Genomic DNA, 27462 nt, shown 5'->3' with positions numbered 1-27462 from the left:
GAAGGCGGGACCTGAGCGGAGGAGCCACGCCCACCGCTGCCGGCTCTGTCAAGGCCGGCGCCGCCTGGCGCATGCGCGCTCTGTCTCTGGGGGCCGGCAGATCCCTGCTCGTCGCTCATTGGTTAGGAAGGGCCACGCATCCCAGCTATAGCAAGTCTAGCCGACGGGGAAGGCAGTCCTCTCCATGTGCGCTAGGTAGGTAAGTGTGAGGCAGGCAGGCAGGCAGGCAGGCAGGCAGGCAAGCAAGCAAGCAAGCAAGCAAGCAAGGGGGGGGGTGGGCGGGCAAGGCAAGGCAGGCAGGCTGGCTGGCTGGCTGGCTGGCTGGCTGGCTGGCTCCAAGGGTGCCTCACAGCCTGGGCTTGGAGAATAGTCCAAGGCAGTGTCAGCTCCACTAAGTGGTAATGTTAAAAAGAGAGAGGAAATTGTAGTAGTAGTCAATGACAAGTAGTAGTAATTGGCATAGTCACAAGATTTTTGACAGATCGTGAGGTTGCAGGTTATCCTGAAGGGTGTGGAGAGAGAAGGAATCATAACGAGGAGGAGGCTTTCCAGAGAAGTTCTCTTGGGAGTGCTTAAGTCACTGGTATGAAGGAGTAGTCTTTTGAAAGAGAGGATGGAGATTTTCTTAGGTGTCCAACTAGAGTCCTGTGTATGCTTCAGGGCAGGGATGTGTGGTGGTGTGGGGAGGCAGGTGAGACAGAGCCTCCCCACCGAGTCCTTTGAAAAGCACCACAGCTGTGCAAGGTGCCCAAGCATCCACAACCCACACACAGAGGTGTGGGTGCTTGGGTGTCTCACACGGGGACCTCGCTTTTCAAAGGACTCCAGTGGGGAGGCTTTGCCTCACCTGTCTCCCCACCCCACCACACATCCTGCTTCAGGGAGGTGCACAAGCAGGACACAATGGCAATAGGTATACCTTGGCATTTACCTTCTCATCTCTTAGTCAGACAGTATATATTTTTGAGGCATGGAGGTTCTGTTACTGTTTAGTAACAGTAATGTAATCATTACTGTTATGATTTACTGACTTAATTTTCAGTGAAGTCATCTAATTTTTTAAGCCTTCGAAATTGATAAATATTGCGTGCATTTTGTAGTAATAAACTTCATAATTTTCCTGTTCTTTCTCACAGATCAAAGTGATATGCATAGGCTCTGAAAAGGTCACCCATCTAAACACTGACCAGATGCAGGTTTTTGCATCATGTGCAAGCACATTGGGAAGAACTGGGGGGAGATGATTTTGCAGTTCTTTCTCATTTGCATGGATTTTAGAATCCTGAATGATCTCATGCCCTACCTCACTGTTAATTCCTGACTTGACTTATTTATTGTAACATGTATACCTCATTTTTCTGTTTTAAATAGCAAAGGTCTCTATTCAAATCCATGGGGGTCCACAATGTTTATTTCTTTTCACCGAGGAGAGTCATTTATGTTTTGTATCGGTTTATATTTCCAGTCTACGAAAGGATCTGTCATTTCATGATTGCTAAAGTTTAACTGGAATCCCAGCCAAAGATTACAGCATCTACCAGATCACCACTGTCTACATATTCGTTGACTTCAGAGAATTCTCAAAGATTGGTGAGACAAAACTTTCCTTGCAAAAGCAGTGTTGATTCTTTCTCAGCAACATATGAAGGACTAGCAAGTGTTGGACTCTCAACTCCCAGGTTGTGCTAGACTTAGCTAATGTGGTGGAAGAAGGGGAGATTTTTCAGCTGAGAATAGAATGTTAGCCCAAGGAACATAGTAAATGAACCAACCTACGGTATGGCAGGCTGAATCAAACCAGTGGTCCATTTGATCTGAAGATTGAATCTCATGTTTCTGATTGTAAGCCTCCAGAGTTGTATGCAATGAAATTGTTAAAGAAATTGCAGAGCAATTGTCTTGTATAGGATGGAAGGTATTACCGAAATTGCTGAGCAATTGTCCCATCCAGTTTGGATGATACAATCCATCTGCTATGGTGTACTGCACATCAGGGAGCTTGGGTGCCTTACTACTCCTTACTTTTACATAGTCATGTGGGGGCAGAATATTAAATCTGACTTATGGGGCCATTTCAGACATTCTGTCCTCATATGACTACACGTATTTGTATTAAAGGCTATCACAGTCAGTATATATATCCAAATTGGCCACGTATCACAGAAAGTATACTGGGGGCAACAGTGTAAAATGCCAGACTAGAGAACTTGAGAGCATTGGAATATGGTTTTATACAATATATATGAAAGGGGACTGTTATAGAATATTACGTTGTCTAATGTAGGAACTAAGGCTTCTGTGACCAAAGCTGTCACCTAATGAGACATTCATTTTCCAGGTTTCATGGCCATGTTCACCAAGTCTAGGTAGTAACCCAATTGCAAACTGCCTACAGCAGAGCCTACTCTCAGCTCCCATCCCATGGTTTTAGTCTCTGCTGCAGGCGGGTTGCAATTGTTCTATGCTTAGGGTTCTTTTGTACTTTTGGCAGGGATATTGGTCTTTGTTTCATGCAGTAGAGTGTGATATTCCTGCTCCTAGCAGGTTTCAGGATTTCTAGGTGACAGCTTGTTATATTTTTCTTTAATCCCCTTGATAATGCTCTACAGCAGTGTTTCTCAAACTGTGGGTCAGGACCCACTAGGTGGGTCTCAAGCCAATTTCAGGGGGGGTCCCCATTATTTTCAATATTTTATTTTTTAATATGTTGGACTTGATGCTACCATGGCATGTGACTGCATTTGAGGAAATGTAGCAGATCTGTACTTTTAACAGGCTACTATATATTTGTATTGTATTGGCAACCTTCAGTCTCGAAAGACTATGGTATCGCGCTCTGAAAGGTGGTTCTGGCACAGCGTCTAGTGTGGCTGAAAAGGCCAATCCGGGAGTGACAATCCCTTCCACACCGGGAGCAAGTGCAGTCTGTCCCTGGTCTGTCTCCCTGGCTATGGGCCTTCCTTCTTTGCTTCTTTGCCTCAGACTGTTGGCCAAGTGTCTCTTCAAACTGGGAAAGGCCATGCTGCACAGCCTGCCTCCAAGCGGACCGCTCAGAGGCCAGGGTTTCCCACTTGTTGAGGTCCATCCCTAAGGCCTTCAGATCCCTCTTGCAGATGTCCTTGTATTGCAGCTGTGGTCTACCTGTAGGGCGCTTTCCTTGCACGAGTTCTCCATAGGAGATCCTTTGGCTACTATATATATGCTACTATATACTATACTATACTATACTATACTATACTATATATATATATATATATATATATATATATATATATGCTACTATACTTCTCCAGCGGCTGCATTGGCTGCCCATTCGTTTCCAGGCCCAATTCAAGGTGCTGGTATTGACCTTTAAAGCCCTATACTGCTCTGGACCAGGGTATCTTAGAGATCGCCTGCTCCCGTACAATCCGGCTCGTCCTCTTAGGTCATCAGAGAAGGCCTTTTTACAAGTGCCGCCGCCTAGGGAGGTACGTGGGGCAGCTGCAAGAAATAGGGCCTTCTCAGTAGTGGCACCAACGCTATGGAACTCCCTTCCCCCTGACTTAAGAATGGCTCCCTCTCTTGAGACCTTTCGGCGAGGCCTGAAGACCCTTCTGTTTAAACAGGCCTTCTGAGTTCTCGGCCTTTTAACATCTTTTTAACATCTTTTAATATTTTTTACAGGCCTGATTCTTTTATGACTTGCTGCTGCTCTATGCTCTTTTTACCTATTTTTTACTCTGACTGCTGTTTTTTATGATGTGTTAATATGTTTTTATTTGTTTTTAAATTATGTTTTTATATGTTGTAAGCCGCCTTGAGTCCCTTTGGGGAGAAAGGCGGGATAAAAATAAAGATTTATTATTATTATTATTATTATTATTATTATATATATATATATATATATATATATATATATATATATATATATATATATATATATATATATATATATATATATATATACACACACACACACACACACACACACACACACACACACACACATAAACTCTCTCTCTCTCTCTCTCTCTCTCTATTTATATATATATATATATATATATATATATATATATATATATATATATATATATATATATATATATATATATATATATAAACAGGCTACTATAGATATGCTTTAAACAATGATAGTAAATGGGACTTACTCCTGGATAGAATTTTGGGTAAGTGGGTAGAATTGCAAACTAGAATTGTTAAAAATTTCCCTGTTTGATGTCACTTCCCATCATGACATCACTTCTGGAGGTTCCTGACTGTTTCACATTCTAAAACGTGGGACCTGGTGCTATATGTTTGAGAACCACTGCTCTACAGTGTTTAGGGTGAAAAACTGGGTTACTATCTAGACTTGGTGAATGTGGCATTGAAACCCGGAAAATGAATTTCTTGTTGAGTATTATGTTGTCTGTCAATTACTTTTCTGTTCTGCCAAACTAATATTGAGGGACATCTGGCAAGCGTTTGCTTATTCTCTCTGACCAACTTCGGGCTCAATCCTAACCAACTTTTCAGCACCAAGGTAAGGACAATGAAGCTCTGAGGTAAGGGAACAAACATTTTCTTACCATGAGGAGGCCTCTTTGACTGCCACCCAACTGCAGGATGCAGCATATGCCCCATTGGCACAGCTATGCCAGTGCTGGAAACTTGACTAGGATTTGGGACTTAGTGGACATTGATGGAGTCACATAAAAAAGAATGAGGAAATGAAGTGTACTGGAATGCATGTGCAGCCTGGTGCTCAAGAAGATTTTGCTTTAGATTGAGGTGGGCTGTGCTGCAGTGATGAAAATGGAATACAGGTGCAGCCTATTTATCCACGGATTTTTTATCTGCGGGTTTGTCTCAACACAAATGGGGTGGGGGGACTGAAAGTCACACACACCTTTGCCCTGTGCTGGTGTCTCGCTCCATTTCCAGGCAGCCCAAAAGGCTCTGCCTCGCCCAGGCAGGGAAATAGCCCTGGAAGAGGTTCCCCTTGCAAAGGAACAGTAACAGTCCTGGAGCCCCTGAGCCACCAAAGAGGCTGAAGAGGGGAAAGGGGGACCCGAAAATCTCTGTAGCCAGAGCATGTGCAGCAAGGTGGGGAGCTCTCTCACTCTCTCTCACTCACACTCACACACAGGGGCAGGTGTGGTAGCAACAGAGGGCATTGCTTTAAAAAACCCAGGGAGTGTTTGCCAAATTCCCTCCCCTCCATGGTGCAGGCAATCACTGACACAAGCAACCCCCCCATGGTGCACAAGCAAGCCTTCCCACCAAGCAATCATCACACAAGCAAGCCTTCCCACCAAGCAAAGTATGAGATTTAGCCTACAATCCTCTCCACACTTTCCTGGGAGTAAGCCCCATTGACTGGAATGGGGCTTACTTCTGAGTAGAAAAGCATAGGGCTGGACTCTTAAAAGATCAGCATCCCAACTGTGAAAGAAGCCAGGCAGCTGGCAACGGGGAGGGCTGAGTACGGAGGGGATGGGATTGGTAACAGCTGCCTTAGTTTCCTTCCATCCGGAAGTGTCAGGCTGCAGCCTCTTTATGTAACTCTATGGAATCAGCCTCTTTATGTAACTCTATGGAATTTAGCACAACGTAGATAAATAGGGTCCACCTGTACAAGATGATTAAGCATGCATTCAGACGTGCTTATCTACAAAAACAGGTGTTTATGCAAATTAAATCTTACTTGGGTTGTATGTCTGCCTAGAAATAAATTAGGGGAGATCATATGGGTTTTGCCATTCAAATAATGTATGTCCATATGCAAAAGGTGATCTGAAAGAGGGGGTGGTGGTGTAATGGCCATTGTTGAAAGTCAGTGCTATGTTAGTAGCATTTTGTGGTCAGTTCAGGTGCTGGTTTTGCCTTATAAAGTTTTAACCATCTTTCTCCTGGCCATTTTCTCCTAATCCGTTATACTGGGATACTGAAGATCCTCTTCAGTTGACTGGAATTCCTCTTTGACCCCATTCAATTTCTGCAGTTTCAATAGGTTCTGCTTGTACACTCAAGTCTAGACAGAACCTTTCTAGCCTTTAGAGCTGCAACTCTCCTTTTAAATAGGGACAGATTCCTTTTAAATAGGGACTAACACCTCCCAAGCAACGCTGAATTCTGTACCTATCACAATATGTTGTGTTTGTATAGAATCCCACTATATATACAGTTCTGCTAACAGTCTTGAAAAGAGAGCTTAGTCATTGTAGTATATACTATTGGGGGGATGGTGGGCAGATCTGTGCCCATCTGAACTCCTGAAAAATAGGGTTCCGGTGTGACTGAGGAAGATGTTGAAGAGTTGAATCAGTCCTTAGCAAGAAGACTTTGATCTCTCCTTAGTAAGAAGACTTTGGTCTACTAGCTCAGAGCTTGACTTTAGATTCCTAAGCTTCACCTCTCTTTCCCATTCTTTGCGTCTCTCCTGGTCTACTTCTTCATGCCAGTATATGTATTTTTCCATTACCTGGCTAGGTGTTGTCCAGCACTCGTTAATATGCTCTTGCTCCTTTACATAGATCAACCCACCATGCATCATAAACTGCAGTAAATTAGCTCATGATATGCAATAGGCTGTCTCTCTTTTACCAGTGGAAAAGTTGATATTGGGAGATAAAATGGTGAACCTGATCGCGCACACCAGGAGTATAATTTTTTTTTAGTATTTTCCTTCAGCATTTTGGCCCCAAAGCTTTTCCACAAAATTGAGATCAGAATCCACACATGCAGGGCTTGACCTTTGGCACAAGATTTCTTCTCCCTCTTCCAGAGGTTCTCTCTTCAATGCACTTCATTTATTTGAAATGTAATGCAAATAATCTTGGAAGAATTTGTTTCAATTACCTCTATGTGAAGGATTAACAAGCTTTTGATTGCTTTCAGTATCTAACTCCACTTTTTCCCAGATCTCCCATTTGTGGTCCCAGCCAAAGTGCCTTAAAAACTGGAGTGTTTTGTTTTAGTTAATTTCGTACAGCTCTGGTGAGACCTGCTATTAGATGACAATCCTATACTCAAGAGCAGGTGCTGCCCATTAAATGAAGGAGTTGAATATTCAGAGGTCAGGGGCAGTGCTGTATGCACTTAATTCTGTTTTGTGTTATCCAGGGCCTTTGGAGATCTAATTATTCTGTATCCACAAGGGTAATCCATACACTCGTGCTGAGCAAGGTAACTTGACTAAAGCTGCCAGGAAAACGTTGTGCACACCTCAGCTTATGATGGGATGTTTCGTTTTGTACCCCTTTCATTTTCATATTTACCCTTTGTTTTTGTCTCTTACTACGAAGTCAAATGATGAAGTATTTTTTCAAAAACCCTTTTAAGTGAAACGTTTTCCATGATTGCCTTTTGAGCAGAAGCAATGAAATTTAGCCTTGCTTCAGGTGACTTAGATCCTTCCACCAGAGAAAGATTTCTACTTCTAGGAACAGTGAAATGAACTTTGGTTCTTGAATGTCTTCCTTATTTCTGGTTTATCATTACCCTTTTAAAGACTTCCAAAAGAAGTGGACAATTTTTCACCCTGTCCTACCTGTCCCTTCTTTTACTTGCAGCTTAGAATGACCTATATTAAGATTCTGAATTGATGTGAAGAGAGCCTTATTTTTAATACTTCATATATCACTTTGCATTCTTGTATTATTCATTCTGACAACACTGAGAGTTAAATCACTGTTATTCCCATATATTGCAAAAGGAGAACTGAAACTGAGAAATAAGTTTGCCCAAGTCCATTCAACAAGTATATGAGCAACTTGGGATAGAACACAAGCTCCTGGAAGTATCCTACAAAGGATGCAATCCAAAGGTGCCCATGAGCCAACGCAAGTCCCTTGCACCAGCCCAAGAGGGTTGCAAACATGCCATAAGGCACATTTGCACCTCCTCAGGAGGAAGCTGGGCCAGTGCTCAAAGAAGTGCCGGCCTGCAGAAGCCTCTGCAAGTCTCCACACCAGCTTCCTCCTTGTGAGTTGCATTGGCCCGGGTGGGCCAACACAATGAAGAAAAGTAGGTGGGAGGGAGGTGTTTCTGGGCAGGGGGAGGGCAGGCAGTGGGGCGGCCCTGGGCGGATGGGGAGCGGGGGGCGGGGCTGGGATCCGGCAGTTTTGCCGGATCCCAATCTCCGTTCCCAGGGAGAACGGAGCGGCTCCAAGCAGCTCTGCTCTCTTCTGACTTGTGCCACCTCAAGAGGTGGCGCAAGTCTGAGGAGACCCATAGGCGCCAGCAGCCCTTACCCGGAAGTAAGGGGAAATGTTTCCCCTTGCCTCTGGCTGAACCGCTTACGGCCACAATCCTGCACTGGATACAGCGCAAGCCTCTTGGCTTGCCTGTTCCAGCGCACGATAAGATTGTGCCCTCAGTTTATTACCTCCAAAAATAGCATTCAACTTTAGCCAATAAAAAATATACATTATTTTAAACTTAATGCAGTGGGAAAGCATCTAATGTCCGTTTGATATGTGCGTCCAGCCTATTTATACACTGATTTTTTTATACACGGATTTGTCCACTGCAAATGAGAAGGAATGTGCTGATCCCTAGAGAAGGGGAAAAATGCACCCCTTTAAAATCAGTTTAAAAAACTGAACAGTCCTTTAACAATAGCCTCCTTAATGAGAGAGAGAAAAGGCAGTTGGCTGACAATCCATCAATCCTTCTCTCTCCAGGCGACCCCTTCTATCCCCCTGAGCACATGAAAGAAATAATAATAATAATTAATACAGGTATTTATATACCGCCTTTCTTGGTTGTCAGATTTCTCCTCAGACTTTGTTTCAAGGTGGTTTACATAGGCAGGCTGTTCTAAATCCCCATAGGGATTTTTACAATTGAAGGAACGTTCTGTCTTTCAAGAACCACACAACATTTCAGATGGATCTTTTGTGGTCTGGTTTCACTTTCTGGCCAGTATCCCCAGGTAGGGCTGGAAAAGCGTTCTATCTGAAACCTTGGATGGCCTGCTCACTGTAGACAATATTGAGCCAGATGCCAGATTTGGTATAAGGCAGCTTACTGTGTCCTATGGGCTCAACTTCTCTGCCAATAACGTATGTTATTAGTCACTCTTCGGAAAACCCTGCAACTTAGTAATGGAGGTGTGCTTCCAGCTTGCTTTGGCTCTAGGTCTAAATTGAATTGTCTTGACCTGATAAAGGCAAACTGAGTTATACCAAGCATTAGCACTTTCAAATTGTTGTTTTTAGAAATCAGTATTATACTGTGAGCTCTTTGTGACCCCTTTAAGGCAAGAGAAAGGTGTCAGATATTGATTTGAATCACAGGTTGGCTATTACTTAGTGGAAGTCTACCTAGACTATGAAATTTGCATGAAATGGGAAAAGAATAGTACCTAATTTCATAGCAAATGCAAGCTACAAAAGAGTGCTCGAAATGAAATATGTTTCAGTGCTTTTATAGTAAAGTTCAATTAAATGTTTTCTGCTGGGAATTTTCTTGTTCCCTCACTTTGTTTTTATTATATGCGAATTTAGTTGCCCACCTTTAGACCACTCTTCTTCCTGCCCTGCCCCTCCACCTAAAGTTTTCATTTAGAGTTTGTCTGAAGAAAATGTGTATCTCAAAACATTTTATTTATATTTGTTTGGCATTTCCATTAATAAAAATGAGTACAAAGAGAGACATCTTTTCTTTTTAGGAGTTGGTATTTCTTGGGAACCTTCTTGCACATCATTTCAGACTTTTTTGGAGAACTGTTCTAAAACTTGAAGTTCTTTTCCTTTAAAAAAAAATTGTTGCTGTGTCTCACAGTATACAAGAATTTAAATTTGCATTGTCAGCATGCAAAGTTATGCATGATCTATCTTCCATTTCTCTAAAAAGAAACGTATATCAGATTGTTTCTATGGTGCTGCTGGTCTGCTGTCTCTCTGTATTACTCACAATTTTGAAGAAATTAGGTTGAAATGTACATTTATCAGGGAGTTTCATTGAAATCAGTAGAACTGACTGCTAAGTAGTTATACAAAGAGTTGTGCTGCCGTTGTTGTTTGGAAATACTAAGTTCTTGTAAAGCTACCTGCTTTCCTTCAACTTTTAGAGTTTTATTTGATTTTAGATCCTTGGGGGCGGGGGGGGGGTATCTATGCACTGATGCCCAAAAGTGCACAAGATGCTGCCCGACTCTCTGCTTAGAATGCCATCTTCTGTACTCACCAAGGCGTGTGCACACAACTGCCAGCAACAACAACAACAAAAAATTGAGGGTACCATTTTTATTATAGAAAGTATAATCATTTTGAGACTTCCCAGTATTCAGTGATACATTAATGAATGTCTGCTAAGGACACTTGCAAGTGCTAAGCTCTTTGCTTAAGTGCTGGCTGCTGATTGTGTCTAGAATGCAGGGCTGTGGTCAAAGTTGAACAGAGTGTGCTTTGCATGTCTTTGGAATGTGCGGCAATGATCTTAGCAGAGGCTACACTGCAGATTTTATCCATGCTAAGTACACAACAATGGGACAACAGGGCAATAAATAAATGTGCTCTCAACCCAAGTGCATAGAATTTTTCTGTGGCTGAGCATTCACTTGTGATTCAGTTCATGCCGAAGTTCATACCATGAACAAACAGATTTTGCAAGCTGGCAGTCTTTGCAAAGCGGAATTCACACAGGATTTCTCATTGCTTTTTAGTGAATTCTTCCTTGCAGTGATCTGACTGGGCCTCTTTGAAGCATCCCACCTGAGGATCACAAATAACCCTCGTTCACTGGCCAAGCTTGCATCTTCTCTGACCTCCCAGGGATATGAAATATCCCTTGATATTTTAGGTTTCCTGTACCCATATCAACAACTGTCATCTAGGTCTCGGTTTCCAAACTAGATTACATCATGGCTGCAACTGCACCATAAAAACCCATCTACATACCTGCTTCCTAAGTTAGTTACCCCAACCTCATTTTACAGCTACTATATTTACATTTCTCTTTTAGGGCTTTAGCTCTACCAACTCTGCTAATGTGTCTTTGTTTGGCATTTCTTGAATGCTCCTATAATAAAGGACAATGCGGGTTCTGTATGTATCACTATTACAGGTTTCTAATGTATCGAATCAGGCTGGACAGCAAATCCATTGAGGCATCTTGATGATGGCAGTTGGCCCTTGTGTACTTATATGTTAGTGCTTCATTGTTTTTTTGAGGAATCTTTTGCACTCAATATATCTGATCTCTGCAGAATTCATGCATCCTGAGCTGGATGATAGATGTGTTGATGATAGAGGGGAAGTAAAGGGACTGTAGCAGTATAAATACTGGTTGCATTCCTTGCACAATTCAAGACATGATATGAAAATTTTGTTCCTCTGCATCACATCCTACAAAAAATTTCTCCCAAATACCTGGCTTGACTACAGCAGGTTGTGTTTGAGTGGTGCATATATGCTGCAACTACCAATGACTCTAGGCGAGTCTTGACATATTTCTAAATACCCATGTATGTTCTGAAGGGAGTTGTCTTCATATGAAGATTGTGCCTCTTCCTTGCAAACAAAATATGCACCTGCTGCACTTACCACCTGTCCTACTCCCTCCCTTTCCTCTGCTTGCTATATCAAGCAGAACTCAAATTTTCTCTGCAGTGGATGGGTGAAGGCGGTAGACAGAAAGATGAATACAATATTGGGGCAAGAGTTGCGGCAGATGCCTCTTTCTCAGTGTCTTGCAGTTTTTAAAGGGCAGTTGCCATCTCCAGGTAACTATCTGACAACTATAATTCTTAAATTGTTATTGAAAAGTACAGAGCTGCTATATTGACCTGTGAATTGTCCTTTCTCCTTCTTGCCCTTCCACTCTGCAGTAAAATGTCAGCCAGTGTCACCACGTTCAACATTGATACCCCTCGCTGGGACCAGAGCACTTTTTGGGGACGTGTAAAACATTTTTTCAACATCACAGACCCGAGGACATTGCTAGTGTCGGAACATGAGCTGGATTCGGCAAAGGCATTGGTGGAGAGCTACAGGTAGATAGCTGAGAGTCCTCTGAAGGGCAGCAAAAGCATCAGGGAGTTTTGCACAATCCAAATGTAGCCTAATCCAAATGGGAAAGGTGCAAGTCACTTTGCCACCAACAGATGATCTAGTTACAAATATTTGAATGCATGTGTCATGAAAGGGGGGACTTCTAGCGACCCCCCCCCCACTGATCCAGCGCAGTGATGCTTAGTGCCTCCTATTCCCCAGTCTTCCAATTGGTTTAACATGCAGCTTGGTGGGACAAGACTTGGTAGATCTAGTTTGTTTCCAACAACCCAAGAGATTTGGTTCCCCAAATGGTTCCCTTTGCAAAACCCCTCCCCAAAAATGCTATTCAGGGTTGTTAAAATGCTCTCACTCTGCCAGTGACACCTGCTGGCAGAGCCTGGATCCCAACTTGGCCTAGCCTGAGCGGAGGGACAAGAGGTCCCAATGTCTGGAAGTGAAAGACAGACCAACGTAAGCAGAACCTGGCTGATACTTGGTCCCTTTCTATGTCCCTGGGGCTCTCCACTCTGCTCATCAGAGAGTGGGCTCTCTCTGTTCTGCCCAGAGAAATGCACAGAAGACAGAGCAAAAATCTCCTTGGGCCTGGTGATCTTTTCCCTACCCTTGCTGCTGAGAGAGATGGCAGGGATGCATGACCATGCAAGGGGGTCAGAGTAATGCAAAGATTCTCTAGGTCAGGGGTGTCCAAAGTTTTTGGCAGGAGGGCCACATCATCTCTCTGACACTGTGTCGGGTGCCGGGCAAAAAAAGAATTAATTTACATTTAAAATTTGAATAAATTTACATAAATTTACATAAATTAATATACTAGAGGTGGAACTTATATGAATGAATGAAGGTCTTGCAATAGCTCAAGGCCTATAAAAGGCCTTCCACAAAGCAAGGCTGGCCTTTCCCTTGCTGCCGCTACTGCATCAGACGTGAAACAGACATGAAACAGGAAGCCCTCATCCCACAGCTCACGCGAGAGGTCAAACAGTCGCCCTCACACTGAGAGCAGCTGTGTCAGTCCAGTGCGAGCTCCAACATATCTCCAGAGGGCCAGAGGCTCATTGGAGACTGGGGGCTCCCTGAGGGCCACATTGAGAGACCTCGAGGGCCGCATGTGGCCTGAGGGCCGGGGTTTGGGCACCCCTGCTCTAGGTCATGTACAGGTTTTGGATGCTTCCAACGCCCCTGGTCTTTGTTCCTAGAGAATGTTTCTCCCAGAACTCCAGCATATCACTTGTGGGGGGGAGGATTTTGGCTGGGAGGCCAAAATTATTAGAAAGGTAGAGCTGTAGCAGTTGTTTCTTTCTCTTGCCTGTAGGGCAGGGATGGTGCCCCCAGGAACCAGTCAGGAGCAGCTGTTCTATGCCAAGAAGCTTTATGACTCTGCTTTCCACCCTGACTCTGGGGAAAAGATGAATTTGATAGGGAGGATGTCATTTCAAGTCCCTGGAGGAATGGCTATCACTGGCTTCATGCTGCAATATTACAGGTATGAATGGATGATTTTGCTGGGCTGTTGTAAATGTCTCTTTTGCTTGCTTCCTTGCCTCAACAAGTCGCCCAATGACAACTATTATTATACTATGAGGCACAGATTACTGTATGTTTATTCAAGGATCTGAATCAAACTTTTTGAGCTACTATTTGTACACTAAAGCATTTCTGCTTTTTACCATTTGATCTTGATTTGCCTGCAGTAGTGGCCAATGGCTGGAATGACTGCTGTGTTGAACTGTTTGAAAGACATTTCACTGTCAGCTCTAGCACTGTGTGAGGCAATGCCCTCTTGATTGCTAGCCACCATTCTCTGTGCCTGTTCAGATGAACAACTGTTGATGAGTTCAAGGCAATAGAGACTGGCTTATGCATACTCAGTAGAACATAGCAGGGGGTGGGGGGAAGACACTGATATGTTATCTGAGTTATTTTTACATGAAGATTGATATGAATATTTGATGATGGCATATGATAGATAACGGCTATTAGTATGGATGCAGTACATTATGGATGTTTTTGAAGAAAAGATGGTCAGTGGCTGATAAGGATGACTTCCTTGGGCCATCACAAGTGATTGCAGCAGTTATGTCACCTCTGGCTGTAGGGATAGATACCACTACCTATTTTGGCACCTGTGGCATTTTCTGCTTCCCTTTCTATTTCCTACAGGACTATCCCAGCTGTTGTTTTCTGGCAATGGGTGAATCAGTCTTTTAATGCTATTGTGAACTACACCAACCGGAATGCTGCCAACCCTATCTCGCTCAAGTAAGTACCTAGGATTATTGGATGGCACCAGTTTTCTTCTTATAGTTCCAGCTTAGTTGGTTTGGCTTTAATTAGGCACTGGACACTCTCCAAACAGTTCAAACTGATAATCAGTTAAGAAACATCTTCTTCCCTTTTGGGGAACCAGCCAGTATGGACAAAGTGCAGTGCATTCCCCCCTCATGGCATTTCATTCAACCAGGTAGATACACATTGCCTCCAAAAGTGACTCCTTGAAGCAGAGCATGATGGTACTGTTCTTAGAGGGCTAGAATCCAGTGAGATACAGTTCCTGTGGCATTCCTCTTGTATGCATTTGGCTGGATCTGTCACCATGTTTGAGACACAGGAGGTAGCTTGAACCCCAAAGTTATAAGTGGAAGGTATGTACTGTAGGTGTCCCATGTATGTCTATGAAAATACTGAACCATTAGCCTTTCATGAGGGAGCTTTGGAGCTTCAAACACACAAGTCTCAAGAGTCAAGTTATTAGTAAAATGTTCTCCTGGATGCTCACTGGGAAGTCCTGTTAACCCTTGCCTAGTTAATCCTTTGTTTGATTGTTAGTCTAACAATTGTTAATGGTTAGAATTGTTAGTTCCATAGCAGCCACCCTTGTGGATATATTGTTAAGTGCAAGGGAATGGAATCTCCTGTGCACCTGAAGTGGGAACTGTGACTTCTCATGAGTCATTTAATGCTTAGCTTATAGCAGTTAACCCTTACTGCGTGGATGTCTTCAGCTTCACATCATCCCCTTATCATAGAGGTAGAGCTAGAAACGTTACTTTTTAATCTTTGCATAACATCTGCAATGAACAATTGTGATGCAGGAGTACCAGGCAGAAGTTTCTGACTTGCAAGCTCAGAAAGCAAGTATCTTGCTTAGAACAAAGTATGTTGCCATATAAATAAGTGGATAAATTTTCTGCAAAGGTGGCAGATTATTGGTGGTGTGAATGAATGATTTCTTTGTTGCACAACTGTTGAACAGAAACTGACCATGGATGGATTTATGTTGTGTCCCCTCTGATTCCAGGCAAATTGGAGTTGCTTATGTCACTGCTACCAGCACTGCTCTGGCAACTGCTGTGGGACTCAACCTTTACACTAAGGTATTCTCTATGAAATACTGTGCAGGCAGGCAGCAAGCCTGAGAAAAAAACAATGGCAATATGGCATTACCATTCAGAATGTTTGTAGGAGGGCGAAACTATGCATTGCATTAAGTGCATTGTTAAAGCTGATGTGCCCAGGGTTTTGTTTTTTTCTAAATGGGAGCAAGGAATGGCAGTAGGGGGCAATACATATCAAGGCCATGGCATGGAGGGATGAGGATTTGTCCCATTTCCCCTGCCAAAGTTCCAATCCTGATTGGACATGTACTTGGTGCCAGAGGGAATCTTCCACTTGGGGCAGATAGCCACTTGGTTGGGGAACAATCTGGATCAGGACCAAGGTGGGGACAAAGGGTAAAACACACCATGGTCCCAATCTGGATCACCTCCCCCACCTCTTCAGAAAACAATTCCAACTACAACAGCTTCACTGTTGAGCTTAATGTGTTTGCACTTTGAGCAAAACTAGCCATGCCTGAGCATTGGGAACTGGTGAATGGGGGTATTGGGAATGTTCTCCATCCCTGTAAGCTGCTCATTTTGGATACAGGATGTATTCTTCCTCTCTGGCTTCAGCTGTTGCACAACATTGTTTTAAGCAATTGAGCAGCCACTACATGATCTTGTTGAGATAGTTAAAAAAAATTTTATAGAGATAAAGGGGAAAAATATTCTCCGCCAGAATTCGCATTAATTTTATATCGGGAACTTAAGGATATGCTGCCCCTAGCATCCAGAGCATGGCCGCTAAATTATTCTCCCTTGATCTTTCCAGTTGCTCTGAAAGCTAGTAGGGCTCTTCTGGTCTGACACCTAACTGCATTATCTATCTCTATACAGAGAGCCCCATCCCTTGTGGCCCGCTGGGTTCCCTTTGCGGCAGTAGCTGCTGCCAACTGTGTGAATATTCCCTTGATGAGGCAGCAGTAAGTATCTGAGTAGAACCTAAGGGCCTTTTAGGGAGGGAGGGATGAAATTATAATTTAACAACAAGGAGCTTTGCCTGTAATAAATGACATAGATCAAGAGTAGGTAAAGTTTTTACCTGAAGAAGGCATCTGCCTGGGAGCCAAGGTGCCCATGTTCTTTTCCTGTACCTGAAAACAATTCATTTGCTCTGCTCATAGAGTGGCTTCCTAAACTTCTTGCTGATACCAAACTAAGCAAGATGATAAAAACACACCACAGGGGTGGTTTGCTTTCTCCCAGAAGCATTTTGCTTGCTTCTTGTAGAAACCGGTTGCTGTAGCCATCCTTTTAACCACTAGGTCTAAAATGTGGTGCACTGATAATCAAAACAAAAGAAGTACTGTGAATTAAATTAAGATGTCTTTCACTGGATCATCTTGTGGATGGAAATGCAACCATGAACCAGAGATTTGTATAGCATGTGCTTGGGTTGAGCCAAACAGACAGTTTTTATGGCAGCAGCTGCTGATAAAATTGCCAAAAAGAGACAATCCATGTGATACCTTTATTGCTGGGCAATGCGCTACCTGGTTGCATGATGGATCTGGCAGAAATCTTACTGTTGGAGAACACACACTAGCTGTGTGTGTCTCTAGCTGTGCACTTGCATCATTGTGGAATGTACCTGTACACCTGGTTAATTTTGTCGAGCATCTGTTCAAGGAAGCTAGACGTAGTGACCTCATTACTCCACAATCTTATCTTGAGGTCTCGTCCCTGCACCTTTGCTTTTTTCCCAAACTGAATCAGATGTATCAGTTTTATATACAACTGGAGTTTCAGCAATTGGTTATCAACAAACAACAAAAAGCCAAAATCTCAAAGCATAATCCTGGGAGAATGCATGTATGCGAATTGCCGAAGATTAGTATTGTACTGAGACTAAAGTGATATGCAATGTAACCAGAATGCTGATCCAGGTGCACTCTGAAATCAAAATACAATAAAACAACAGATGCTGCCAAGAATTCAATAATTAGTGCTATCCTTAAGTGAAATGCAGTTCTACCACCATTTTGGCCTTGCTGCTCCATGTCCTGAGTGCATAGTTCCCTGTTCCCCAAAGCTCTCTTTCCTATTCAATCCCTTCCTGCCAAGAACACACAGCGGATGATACCATTACTTGTGAGAGGCTTTTTATCCATCCCCTGATTTCTCTCTGGCTCTTCCTGCTCTCAATTTTCAACCCCCTTTTCCTCTTCTACCTATCTGGTCCCTGCTTATAGTGATCAGTGCTCAGATCATTTCTTCATGCCCTTTAGCTTCCCTACCTCCATATGTCTATGTTTCAGCCTCCCTTCTTCTGCCCCTTTTTCCTTGTCAACTATTTTCCCTGTATCTAGTCCTAGACCTTTGGAAATGTATTCCTCTCAGTCAACTGACCACTTGCTATTCTCATAGAAGGCACATTGTTTGTCAGCATTTTATTGCTGTGTACACTTACGCAGTTTATAAAACTCCATGGCATCACAGTGGAACAATCAGTGTTAAGGGGGAACTTGAAGGCAATTGGCAATATCCAGTTTTTAACCTATTATCTAACCTGTATAATCAGAAGGTCTGGGTCAGTAGGGTAATTAGTACATCAGTGATTCTGAGACCAATGGACAACTCTGTTCTGCTAGGCTGAATTCTCATTACCTTTTTTTATTGCATACGATGTTGCAGTTATGGTAGCCTGGTCATGCAAAATGCCAGTCAAATGGTTCTCTCTATGACTGCCTTTTCATTATGTACAAGCAGTAACCATTAGTGGGAGAGAGGTTCACTTGTGTTGAATTCAATTGCCATTTGAATGGCTATCTGCACCCATCCTTCGATGAGAAGTTTAAAAACTACAGCTTGTAGTTTTTACAAGCTTCAAAAATGCAGTCATGATTGACCTGCCCAGAGAAGACATACGATAATGCCCTAGAAAACATGATCTCAGAATTTTTATCCCCACCTGGAGCTAGGTGGACTGGCCTGCTATCATTTACAACACCTGGAATTTTGGAAAATGTTTCCAGAGCAGCCCTGTGTTTTTCTACCCCATATGCATTACAGGTTATATAATAGGCTAAAAACTCTTGCCAGTGTCCTGGAAAGAATCCCTAGTTTGACTTAGACCACTGTAATGTCATGGAATTTTTATGAACCTTTGGCCATACACAATGAAAATGCCAACACTGTAGTAGTCAAGCTGGGAGGTTACAAAAGGATGAATAGCAGTTGCTAAATTTTTTTTTTTCTGATGAGGTTGAACCTGCAGAGTTGGGAGGAAATGATAATATGCAGTTCTGGTTACTGCTGCTTAGTGTATGCGTTTTTAAAATGACAATTTCCTGGCTGTGTTGGATGCTACGAATAGAGGCTGTTCTCTCTCCTATCCCAGGAGAATTTTTTTAATGACTGTTGCAGAGAGTGGCAAGTTTTTACTTGACTGCAGTAGTGTGTCACCTTCCTAAGCCTGTCTTCTTCCTCACTCTGTGAAAGTAAAGTAAGCATGGTAATGTTTGCAGTTGTGCTGCTGTTTTAGCCTTAGGTGCTCAAAAGTGCCCTCCAGAAACAAATTGCAAAGGTGAAGCACAAGATCCACTATACAATTGGTGCAGCAATAGAAGCAGCAGCACGCTTGCTCTTCAAAAGCTGCCCTACAGTGCTGTGAAATGTAAATTTGCCATTGGCCAAAACTGCCTATCTCACAACTTTTGTTCAATTGAGCTCACTGTACTCAAGGGGGCGTTCTGCAGGTGGACAATGTTTGCCTGTTTACTTTCTGTTGTGCACAGTGATTAAGCTGTGCATGGTACAGTTAATTTTACTGCGTGTACATTAACCTAAAATGATGCACATGCATGCATAATGAATAGTAAAGGGTGGTGCACAGTGAATAGTAAAGAGCAGTGCAATTCCTCCACCATACCTCTTGCATATGCTCACATAGATCTTTGCACATGTGAAAAATTACTCTTTAGGGGAAGTATTTTTGGCAAGGCACACCTCTCTACACCTGAAATAGAGGATTATAAAATCTGTGTAGGTGTGGCTTGCAAATCTGCTGCAATGCCATTCTTCCTCAAGCTAGTAGCCTAACTCGAAGGGTGCAAAGCACTAAGTTTTGTACGGCACCTCACCATGGCATGCATGCGCCCCTCCCCATCTTTCAGAGCCATTCTGGGCCAGTAGAGCAGAATAGAGGTGTCTCCTCCATTTTGCTCTAGCAGCCCAGAATGGCTTTGAGGGAGAGGGGCACTGCGGTGAGGTACTGTGCAAAACTTAGTGCTCTGTACCCCTCCAGGTATACTACTGTCTCAAGCAGCTCTTGCTGACTAACTGATGTTTTCTAGGGTGGATTTTTCACATTTTTGCAAGATCATTTGAAATATAGCAGAGAATAATCCTGCATAGGAAACATGTCTGTAGCAACCTTGATTGGATTGAAGTTACTTCAAGCCAAGCGGTGACTCCATTTTATAGGAACAAATATATATTTTATTGGCAAGGGCATAAAATGTAAACACTGTCCCTTCTGAGATTCTAGTTCCCTTTTGAGCCTCCCAGCCTGGCTTACGTTGGCTACAAGAGGCTTTCTGTGGCTTATAGCAATCACTTTTGCCTTTAGAACAACAAATGCTCCAATGCCAGACTTAATACAAACTTGTGAAGTTTTTTTAAAACATGAAGAAAGAACATCACAGATGATCCACCTTTTCTAGTCTTTGGAATGGAGAGAATAACTGTAGCAGTAACGAACAGATTCCTTCTCCCCACATGTGTTTGACTTCTCTTTTAACTTTGAGATGAATATATGGAATCAATGGCTGTTCCATAGAGACGTACAGATAATAGTCTTTGTAATGGACACTAGGAGGCAGCATTGAACCATTAAGTTGTCTTCCCCCCCCCCCCCCAGCTTTGGGAGACAGAATGCACTTTTCAGCAGTATATTTCCTTGTGGTGCATTGTTGTCAAAGGATTTAGTGAAGCTGCTAGATTTGAATTGCATGTTGCCCCTTGACTATGGGATTTTGTGGCCCGTTTTCTTTTGATTTAATTCACTGGTGAAAAATGGAGCCTTGTGTGACTGAGAGGAGACAAAGGATGTGGGTGACGATAAGCCAACTTCAGCTCATGCCCTGCAGTGTGTTTTCTGGTGTTATCGCATGATATTACTGATCTTGCATTTAACCCTTTTGGGGTTCCAACCTCACCTCTAGTTTTAATAATGTCATGGCAGGTTCAGAGTTGAGAACCAGAGAGAGAGAGAGAGAGAGAGTCTGTGCATGAGAGACTTGCTTGCACAAGCCAAAAGTAGATACTGCATATTTTTCTGAGAAACATGTGGAATCAGAGCAGTTGCCTCCTGCTGTAGCAACAGGTGATTGGGGGATTTGCCCTCTGAGCTGCCTTGTCTTTCTTGTGACTTGTCTTGGGGAAGTATAAGACTGGATGTCCCAGCCTAGAATAGTGCCTCACAGAAGAAGAGTAAAAGTCATATGCTGGGGCATTGATGGGCTTGGGGGAGAGGGAGGGCATCCTAAAGCCCAACAAATCAGTCCTAATGTCTGAGATCATGCGTTTGTGTCTGCTTTAGGGAACTTATTAATGGGATCACGGTGACGGATGAAAATGACAACCCTTTGGGCAAGTCCAGGGTAAGTGTCATCTTTACAGTAGTTTGAGAAGAGAAGGTAGCAGTATCAATGCTCTGTTTCGGTGAGCAATGCTCTGTTTCAGGTTTTGAACAGGTGGTGACCTGTTGTGCACTTGTGTCCTCTTCTCCTTGGCCCTATGACAGCAAAATAGGATAGTAGTGGGGGCAGAGAGCAAGATCAGCATTTCAGGAACGAGGGAAACTGAGTTGTGAAAAGATGAGAGTTGCTGTTATGCCCTAAAAATTGGCTGATTTTTAAAAAAATTATCAGCTTTTGTAGTCAACAACTTGGAACTGCACTGTACTTGAGGGGCATTCATATGAACCTCCACATGTATATGCAACATGTGGGGATAGCAGAACACACATTCACCCAGTGTCTGTTTGCCTCTTTGCCCTTGTTCTCCTAGATATGTGGATGTTGGAAAGGAGACAGGAGGCAAATGGACATTGGAGGCAGTGAGCGCAGTCCTGCTGTCCCTCCATATGTTATGTATATGGAGAAAAGGCTCTTCTGAAGAGGGTGTAGCTCTTCTGTGGGTTGGTAGTGTTCTTGAGGAGGGGACATCAACATATGAAACTTGAGTAACCTTAGAATACCAGGAGCATCTTGGTCTGATAGGAGTATGCTGGGGTGTGTGGATACTTCACTGTAATTGAGAAGTAGTACAAGTCACTGCTGAGTTGTTCTTGTTTTACCATTTCCTGTTAACTGCCTTTCAGACCTGATACTCAGTGCATTACTTAAAAGTTGCTTTAAGAGGTGCCAGGAGATGGGTGATGTATGTTGGTACAGGTATACATTCCTCATGACTCTCGTCTCAAGAGAAAACAAGAACTCAGAATCCAAATGCTGTGCACATGCTTTATAAGTAATACTGGATGTCTTGTTATGCTTCATTCAGCAAACCGTGCTGTATTTGGATATCTAGAAAGCTTTGCTGAAGAGATTGCTGGAAGGTTGTTAACCTCACTTCCCTAAAGACTGGAAGTATCTAGGCAAATTGGAAGGATAAGTTCCCCCCTACTATTCATCAACAGATTGAAGACCTTTTGACTATCAACTTTGAGGGAATGGCTTAACAGACAATAACTACAAATTTTATATATTTGGAAGCCTTTTCTAGGTATATACCTATAGCATGTGATATATACAATAGTGTAGATTGCTTAAATAACTTTATAATTTTCTTTATTTTTCCTCTTTTTTGAAAACAGATATATCTTTGCATCAGTTTTGTTGTGTGTGTTATGTGCCTTTAACTACTTTTTTGTGGGGGGGGAAATATCTAGGCCAGGGGTGCTCACACTTTTTTGGCTCGAGAGCTACTTTGAAACCCAGCAAGGCCCGGAGATCTACCAGAGTTTTTTTACAATGTTCGCGCCATCATAACATATAACATTTATGTGTACAATGTATGTTGGTGTACCTTGAGCCCCACTGAGTATAACAGGACTTACTCCTGAGTAGACATGCCTAGGATTAGGCTGTGAGGCTGCAATCCTAGCCACACTTACCTGGGAGTAAGCCCCATTGAGTACAATGGGCCTTACTCCCGGCGTTTCCTCCCAGAGGTACCTGAAGGGGGGGTCGGCACTCCGTGATCTACTCATTTTGCCTCACGATCTACCGGTAGATCGCGATCCACCTATTGAGCACCCCTGATCTAGGCAAATAGTCACAAATGTAGCTTTGGGGTTGAATAACCCAGTTTTACCCCATTGCTTTGGAGTCACCAAGAGAACATGTCCCCTTCTTAATAAGCGTTTTTAAGGAGTGGGCCTGCTACTGAGCCTGATGCATTTCATGATGTCTGTATTTAAAGGGCCAGTGTGACCCTGGCCATTTCCTTTTTTTTTTTTCCAGAAAGCTGCAGTCAAGGGGATAACCCAAGTGGTGGTTTCCCGCATCGCCATGGCTGCTCCTGGCATGAGTAAGCAACACACATTTCTCCCTTGTTAAAGAAAGCTTGACAAGCAGATAAACATTAGAGGTTGGCAGAAGGACAGCTAAGCAAGCCAGCTTGAACCAGATCCTTTGGTCATTATCCCAGTTTTGGCCCTTTGCTATCCTAGGGAGAGAGCCACTAATGGATAGTGCTAGAGGCTCAAAAACTGTTTAGATCTGATCCTTTAATCACCTACCACATTATAGTCACTACAGTAAGGGTTAATTCTCCCACAATTATGCTAGAATACCATCTAGCAATACCATTCTTACTGTTGGAGATAAATATGTGCTACAAAGCAGACGCTTTCTGTGTCCTCTTATTCTAAATTGAGGGTTCCCAAACCCCAGCCCGGGGGCCACTTACGGCCCTCAGAGGCTCCCAATCAGGCCCTTGGGAAGCCCCCAGTCTCCAGTGAGCCTCTGGCCCTCCGCAGACTTGCTGGAGCCTGTGCTGGCCCAACGCAACTGCTCTCAGCATAAGGACAACTGTTCGACCTCTCATCTGAGCTGTGGGACGAGGGCTCCCTCCACTACTTACTGTTTCATGTCTATGATGCAGCAGTGGTAGCAAAGAAAAGGCTGGCCTTGCTTTGTGTAAGGCCTTTTATAGGCCTTGAGCTATTCCAAGACCTTCTTTTATTCATATAAGTTTCATCCCTAATATATTCATTTATGTAAATTTATTCAAATTTTAAATTGTAAATTAATTCTTTCCTGGCCCCTGACACAGTGTCAGATGATGTGGCCCTCCTGCCAAAATGTTTGGACACCCCTGTTCTAAATAAATGGCTATCGTTGAGCTTACTCAGTTCTTGCACAAAGAAGTTTCTCTCCTTTGTGATTTTAATAGCACTATAAATACTAATGCTATTTTGTTTAGAACAATTGAAGCTATGTCTTCCAACTGGATTTAAAGGGTCAGTGTAGAACTATTTCTAGAACTCAGAGAATGTTGAGAGAAAGTGGGCTTCAAATGAAATGGCTTCAAAGTACAGCAAGCACTTGAACCAGGGGTGCTCACAAAATTTGCTTCTCCCAAACTCTGGTCCTGTGCTGGATGTGTTTTACTAGAGTGGAATTCAAAATGTTGGGAGTCATTATTGTACTGGAGGCGCATTTCCAAAATTTTATAAGCCAGGTGAGGCTCGAAGTAAAGATGCATGAGGTAACACCCAGAGCACCCACTCAAGGCCAGCCTATTGTCTAGCCATGGCATTCTGCGTGACACTGTATGTGTAATAATTCAGATTCTACTACTGCATTCATGTAGCAAACAAAGGAGCTGCTGAAGTCTAGTAACAGGCTTTTAAGCATGTGAATTAACCAGAATAAACTAATATAATCTCTTTTTCTGTTTTTCCCAGTTTTGCTTCCTGTTATCATGGAGAGACTTGAAAAATACCCCTTCATGAAGGTAAGTAGCTCAGGATATGTTTGCTTTCCCACTCTTTTGGCTGATTTTCTTCCTTCTTCTGAATCCCTGAGGGATTCTGCTAAGTAGATAGCAAAGAGTTCTTTTGCATCTTTTATTATTGAGAAACTACTGAGGTTTCTTTGTCTTTAAGAAACTCTATTTCAGTCAGGTGGGAGATCTGCTGTTCAGGAGCAAGACATGGGAACAAGCGAACCCTTCCACAGGAAAATAAAGCAATAGGAATGGCTATACCATTGTGGAAGTACCAGGAGAAAATTGATCTATCTGCAGCAGCAGAGATTTAGCTTGAATATTTTGAACAGCTAATTCCCCATGAGCAGTGAAACAAATTTTCATTGGAAATGGTGCCACCTTTACAGGCAGGCTGGGTAATCCTCTGTCAGAGATGGATTAATTCTAGAGAATCTGTGCAAGATGAGCGGTTGGCTATCCCATGCAGCTTAAATCCCACAAACCTTTATCCTATAGCTTGTCCATCTCAATCTTGCATTGCTTCATCCCCCAGAACAGTTCCCTAAGGTTAGCATTAGGATAGGTGCTGGCCCCCAAGGCATGGATCTTGACGAGTGTACAAAACTTTAGATATATTGACTGAATAGTGCTCTGGAACAATAGGTTCTGTTGCCTTGATCCATTTTGTAAATGTTTAGCAATGCTTCTAGATCCCAGAAGTGGTGGTTTCCTTTCTGTAATATTTCAGGATTAACTTGAAAGTTTTGAGTTCTTGCTGTTTTCTTGGCAGAAAATCCAGGTCCTTCACGCTCCGTTGCAAACAATATTCGTTGGAGTGGTGTAAGTTGCTTGTTTCTCTTACTAGTTTTAAAGCTACCAACTTTAGATGTAAGCTACAGATTTTATTTGGAAGAATTTTCATGTGACATGTTTAAAATACAGTATAAAAGTAGCAGAGATAATTACAAACAGAGCATCAAGACTTTTTCCATGTCATTGTATGATAAACTGAGCCCAGGACTGAGTAGTTTTCTCTTCCCACTAATGGTTATGGATGCTATCCTCCTGGCATCAAAGTCATTGGCAAACTTCTCATTCATATTAAATGGCTTGTGTCCCATGTCGGGGCGAGGGGGGGAATGGTAAATGAAATTATTATTCTGTGTGTGTGGTGGCAATAAGGGTCATGGATTGACCTGGAGCTGAGAAATAGAGTTTTAAAACTGGTGCCCAGTCACTGTCTGTCTAAATGGCATTGTCCACATTCTTCAAACTGTCTTGCATCTTGGACCAGAGACTATACAATTGATATAATATATATGTATATATGGCAATTCCGGTCTTCTCCAATTATAGGTAGCATGGCTTAGAAAGATGTCTTCCAGAGACCTAGTTAAGCCATTTCTGCCTAATGTTGCATATACGCAAAAGGGATCAAATATGTACACCTGTGGGCTGGTGGCTTAAGGTTAACAGTACTGGGCGAGATGGGCTATTGGTCTGATTTGGTATGAAGCATCTCCTTGAAATACTCACAAAGGGCTTCTATAAGGTGCACCTGCCTTCAGGAATGCAGCAGGCACTAAGTGGCAAAACTCACCAGGTGACTGAGATGTAGGTGGGGAGACAATAGCAATGTGATCATATCAGTAAAAAAGATTCTGCCAGAGATGTGGGTCTTTGAAGTTGGAATAGCAGTGCACAGTTCTGTGTGTGACACCCACAGATGTTGACTTGCCTCTCTAATGTTTTGTCTTTGATGCGTTGCAGCCTTGTGTTCATGGTTCCACTTGCCTGTGCTCTCTTCCCACAAAGGAGGTACCAGCCTTATTCACTTTTTTCTTCTTTCCTCTCTGCTTCAGTTATTGACTGATCTTCTGACTTCCTTTACAACCCTCCCAAGCTGGTAGGGCAGCACTACTGCTGTTGCCAAATGTCTTGCAGCTGATGCACAACTTTTCACCAGGGGATGTAGTCTAATGAGAGGAGGATTCAATTCATTTCCACACAGGAATGATTCATGCTGGCTTGTGACTAAATTACAGCCCACTCCCATGCACAGAAATTCAGCCCATTGAACTCAGTGGGGCTTACTTCCTTGGAAATGTGCTTAGAGCTGCAGCCTTGCTGCTTAATGTGCTCAGGTCCAGCTGGCACCATCAATGTACCCAAAGGAGAAAGAAGCCACAAAAGGTTCTCTGAATTTGCTTTGTTGCCCGATCTCCTGAGCTAAAGCTGATGTTTTCTTGCCTTTTAGCTGTGGCACCTGCTGGATCAGTTGTGTGCAGCTCATTAATCAGGTTGGCACCTCTGTCCATTTACGTACACACAACAGTGTACTCCACCTCTGTAGATGAAACCTCTTACAGCACTGGTTCCCCACGATTTCCTCTCCCAATCTGCCTGTAGTTCTCAAGGATGAGTCATAACCTGACTTGTTGTCCTACAAGTCACTCTTTCCATCATCTTCAATCACTGCTGTGTTGGAGAAATGAGGAAAGCTGTGGTCAATTACATAGCTGGCTCCAACATAATGCACTCTGCTTTCCAGGAGCCTATGCACAACATTATAGGGGGTATTGCAGTATAAGGCAGTGTCGGATGTTCCTACATCCATATCAAGGTCAGGTTATACTGAACTATCTTGTGCTTCATGCAGGACAAAAATTTTTTTGTTTTCTTTCCAGCTCAATTGCCTTCCAGCACCTGGAACCCGATCTCCAAGCATCAATTATAGCCAAACATGGGGACAAAGTGCCTTTTGTCTACTTTAACAAAGGATTATGAATGGAGCAGCCATCTTGAGAACTGCCATAATCTGCTCACTACACTGCAACATCCCACCTCTGAATCCTTATCCTGGAGATGTCTCAACACAGTATGGCCAGGAGAGGAGATCAGGATACCCCAGAAATTGCAACACTCTACCTCCTTTCACAGTACTTTGGTGGTAGGGGGGCAGGGTCTGATAGATGGGCAGATTTGGACTCTGTGGGAGATCTAGCTTGGTATGTTCTTCTTGTGGTATCACTCCTGTGATATGAAACAGATTTGGCTTGGGTGTGAGGCTGAAGTCAACTTGTGCTTGGTTCTAGTGGTGGTGGGGATCTTCTGCTTATTATCAGTAATAATCAGAAATG

At 43.0% G+C, this 27462-nt stretch overlaps 1 protein-coding gene across 2 annotated transcripts; it reads left to right on the top strand.

Moving 5' to 3' along the window:
- The first annotated feature begins 134 nt into the window (after positions 1–134).
- SFXN2 (sideroflexin 2) lies at positions 135–27462 on the top strand. Of its 2 annotated transcripts, none has more exons than XM_066620524.1 (13): positions 135–199; positions 1466–1590; positions 11819–11983; positions 13315–13485; positions 14163–14261; positions 15301–15376; positions 16220–16305; positions 20925–20985; positions 22852–22918; positions 24300–24349; positions 25113–25162; positions 26093–26140; positions 27010–27462. In XM_066620524.1, the coding sequence occupies exons 3-13, from the start codon at positions 11823–11825 to the stop codon at positions 27107–27109; spliced, it is 969 nt and encodes a 322-aa protein (XP_066476621.1). In that variant the 5' UTR covers positions 135–199; positions 1466–1590; positions 11819–11822; the 3' UTR covers positions 27110–27462. The 2 variants fall into 2 exon arrangements, with proteins under 2 accessions (XP_066476621.1, XP_066476620.1); XM_066620523.1 differs by having other exon boundaries at positions 166–195.

The sequence above is a fragment of the Tiliqua scincoides genome, chromosome 3, assembly GCF_035046505.1.
Source record: "Tiliqua scincoides isolate rTilSci1 chromosome 3, rTilSci1.hap2, whole genome shotgun sequence".
Taxonomy (NCBI): Eukaryota; Metazoa; Chordata; class Lepidosauria; order Squamata; family Scincidae; genus Tiliqua; species Tiliqua scincoides.
This window is presented reverse-complemented; position numbering and strand designations above follow the sequence as displayed.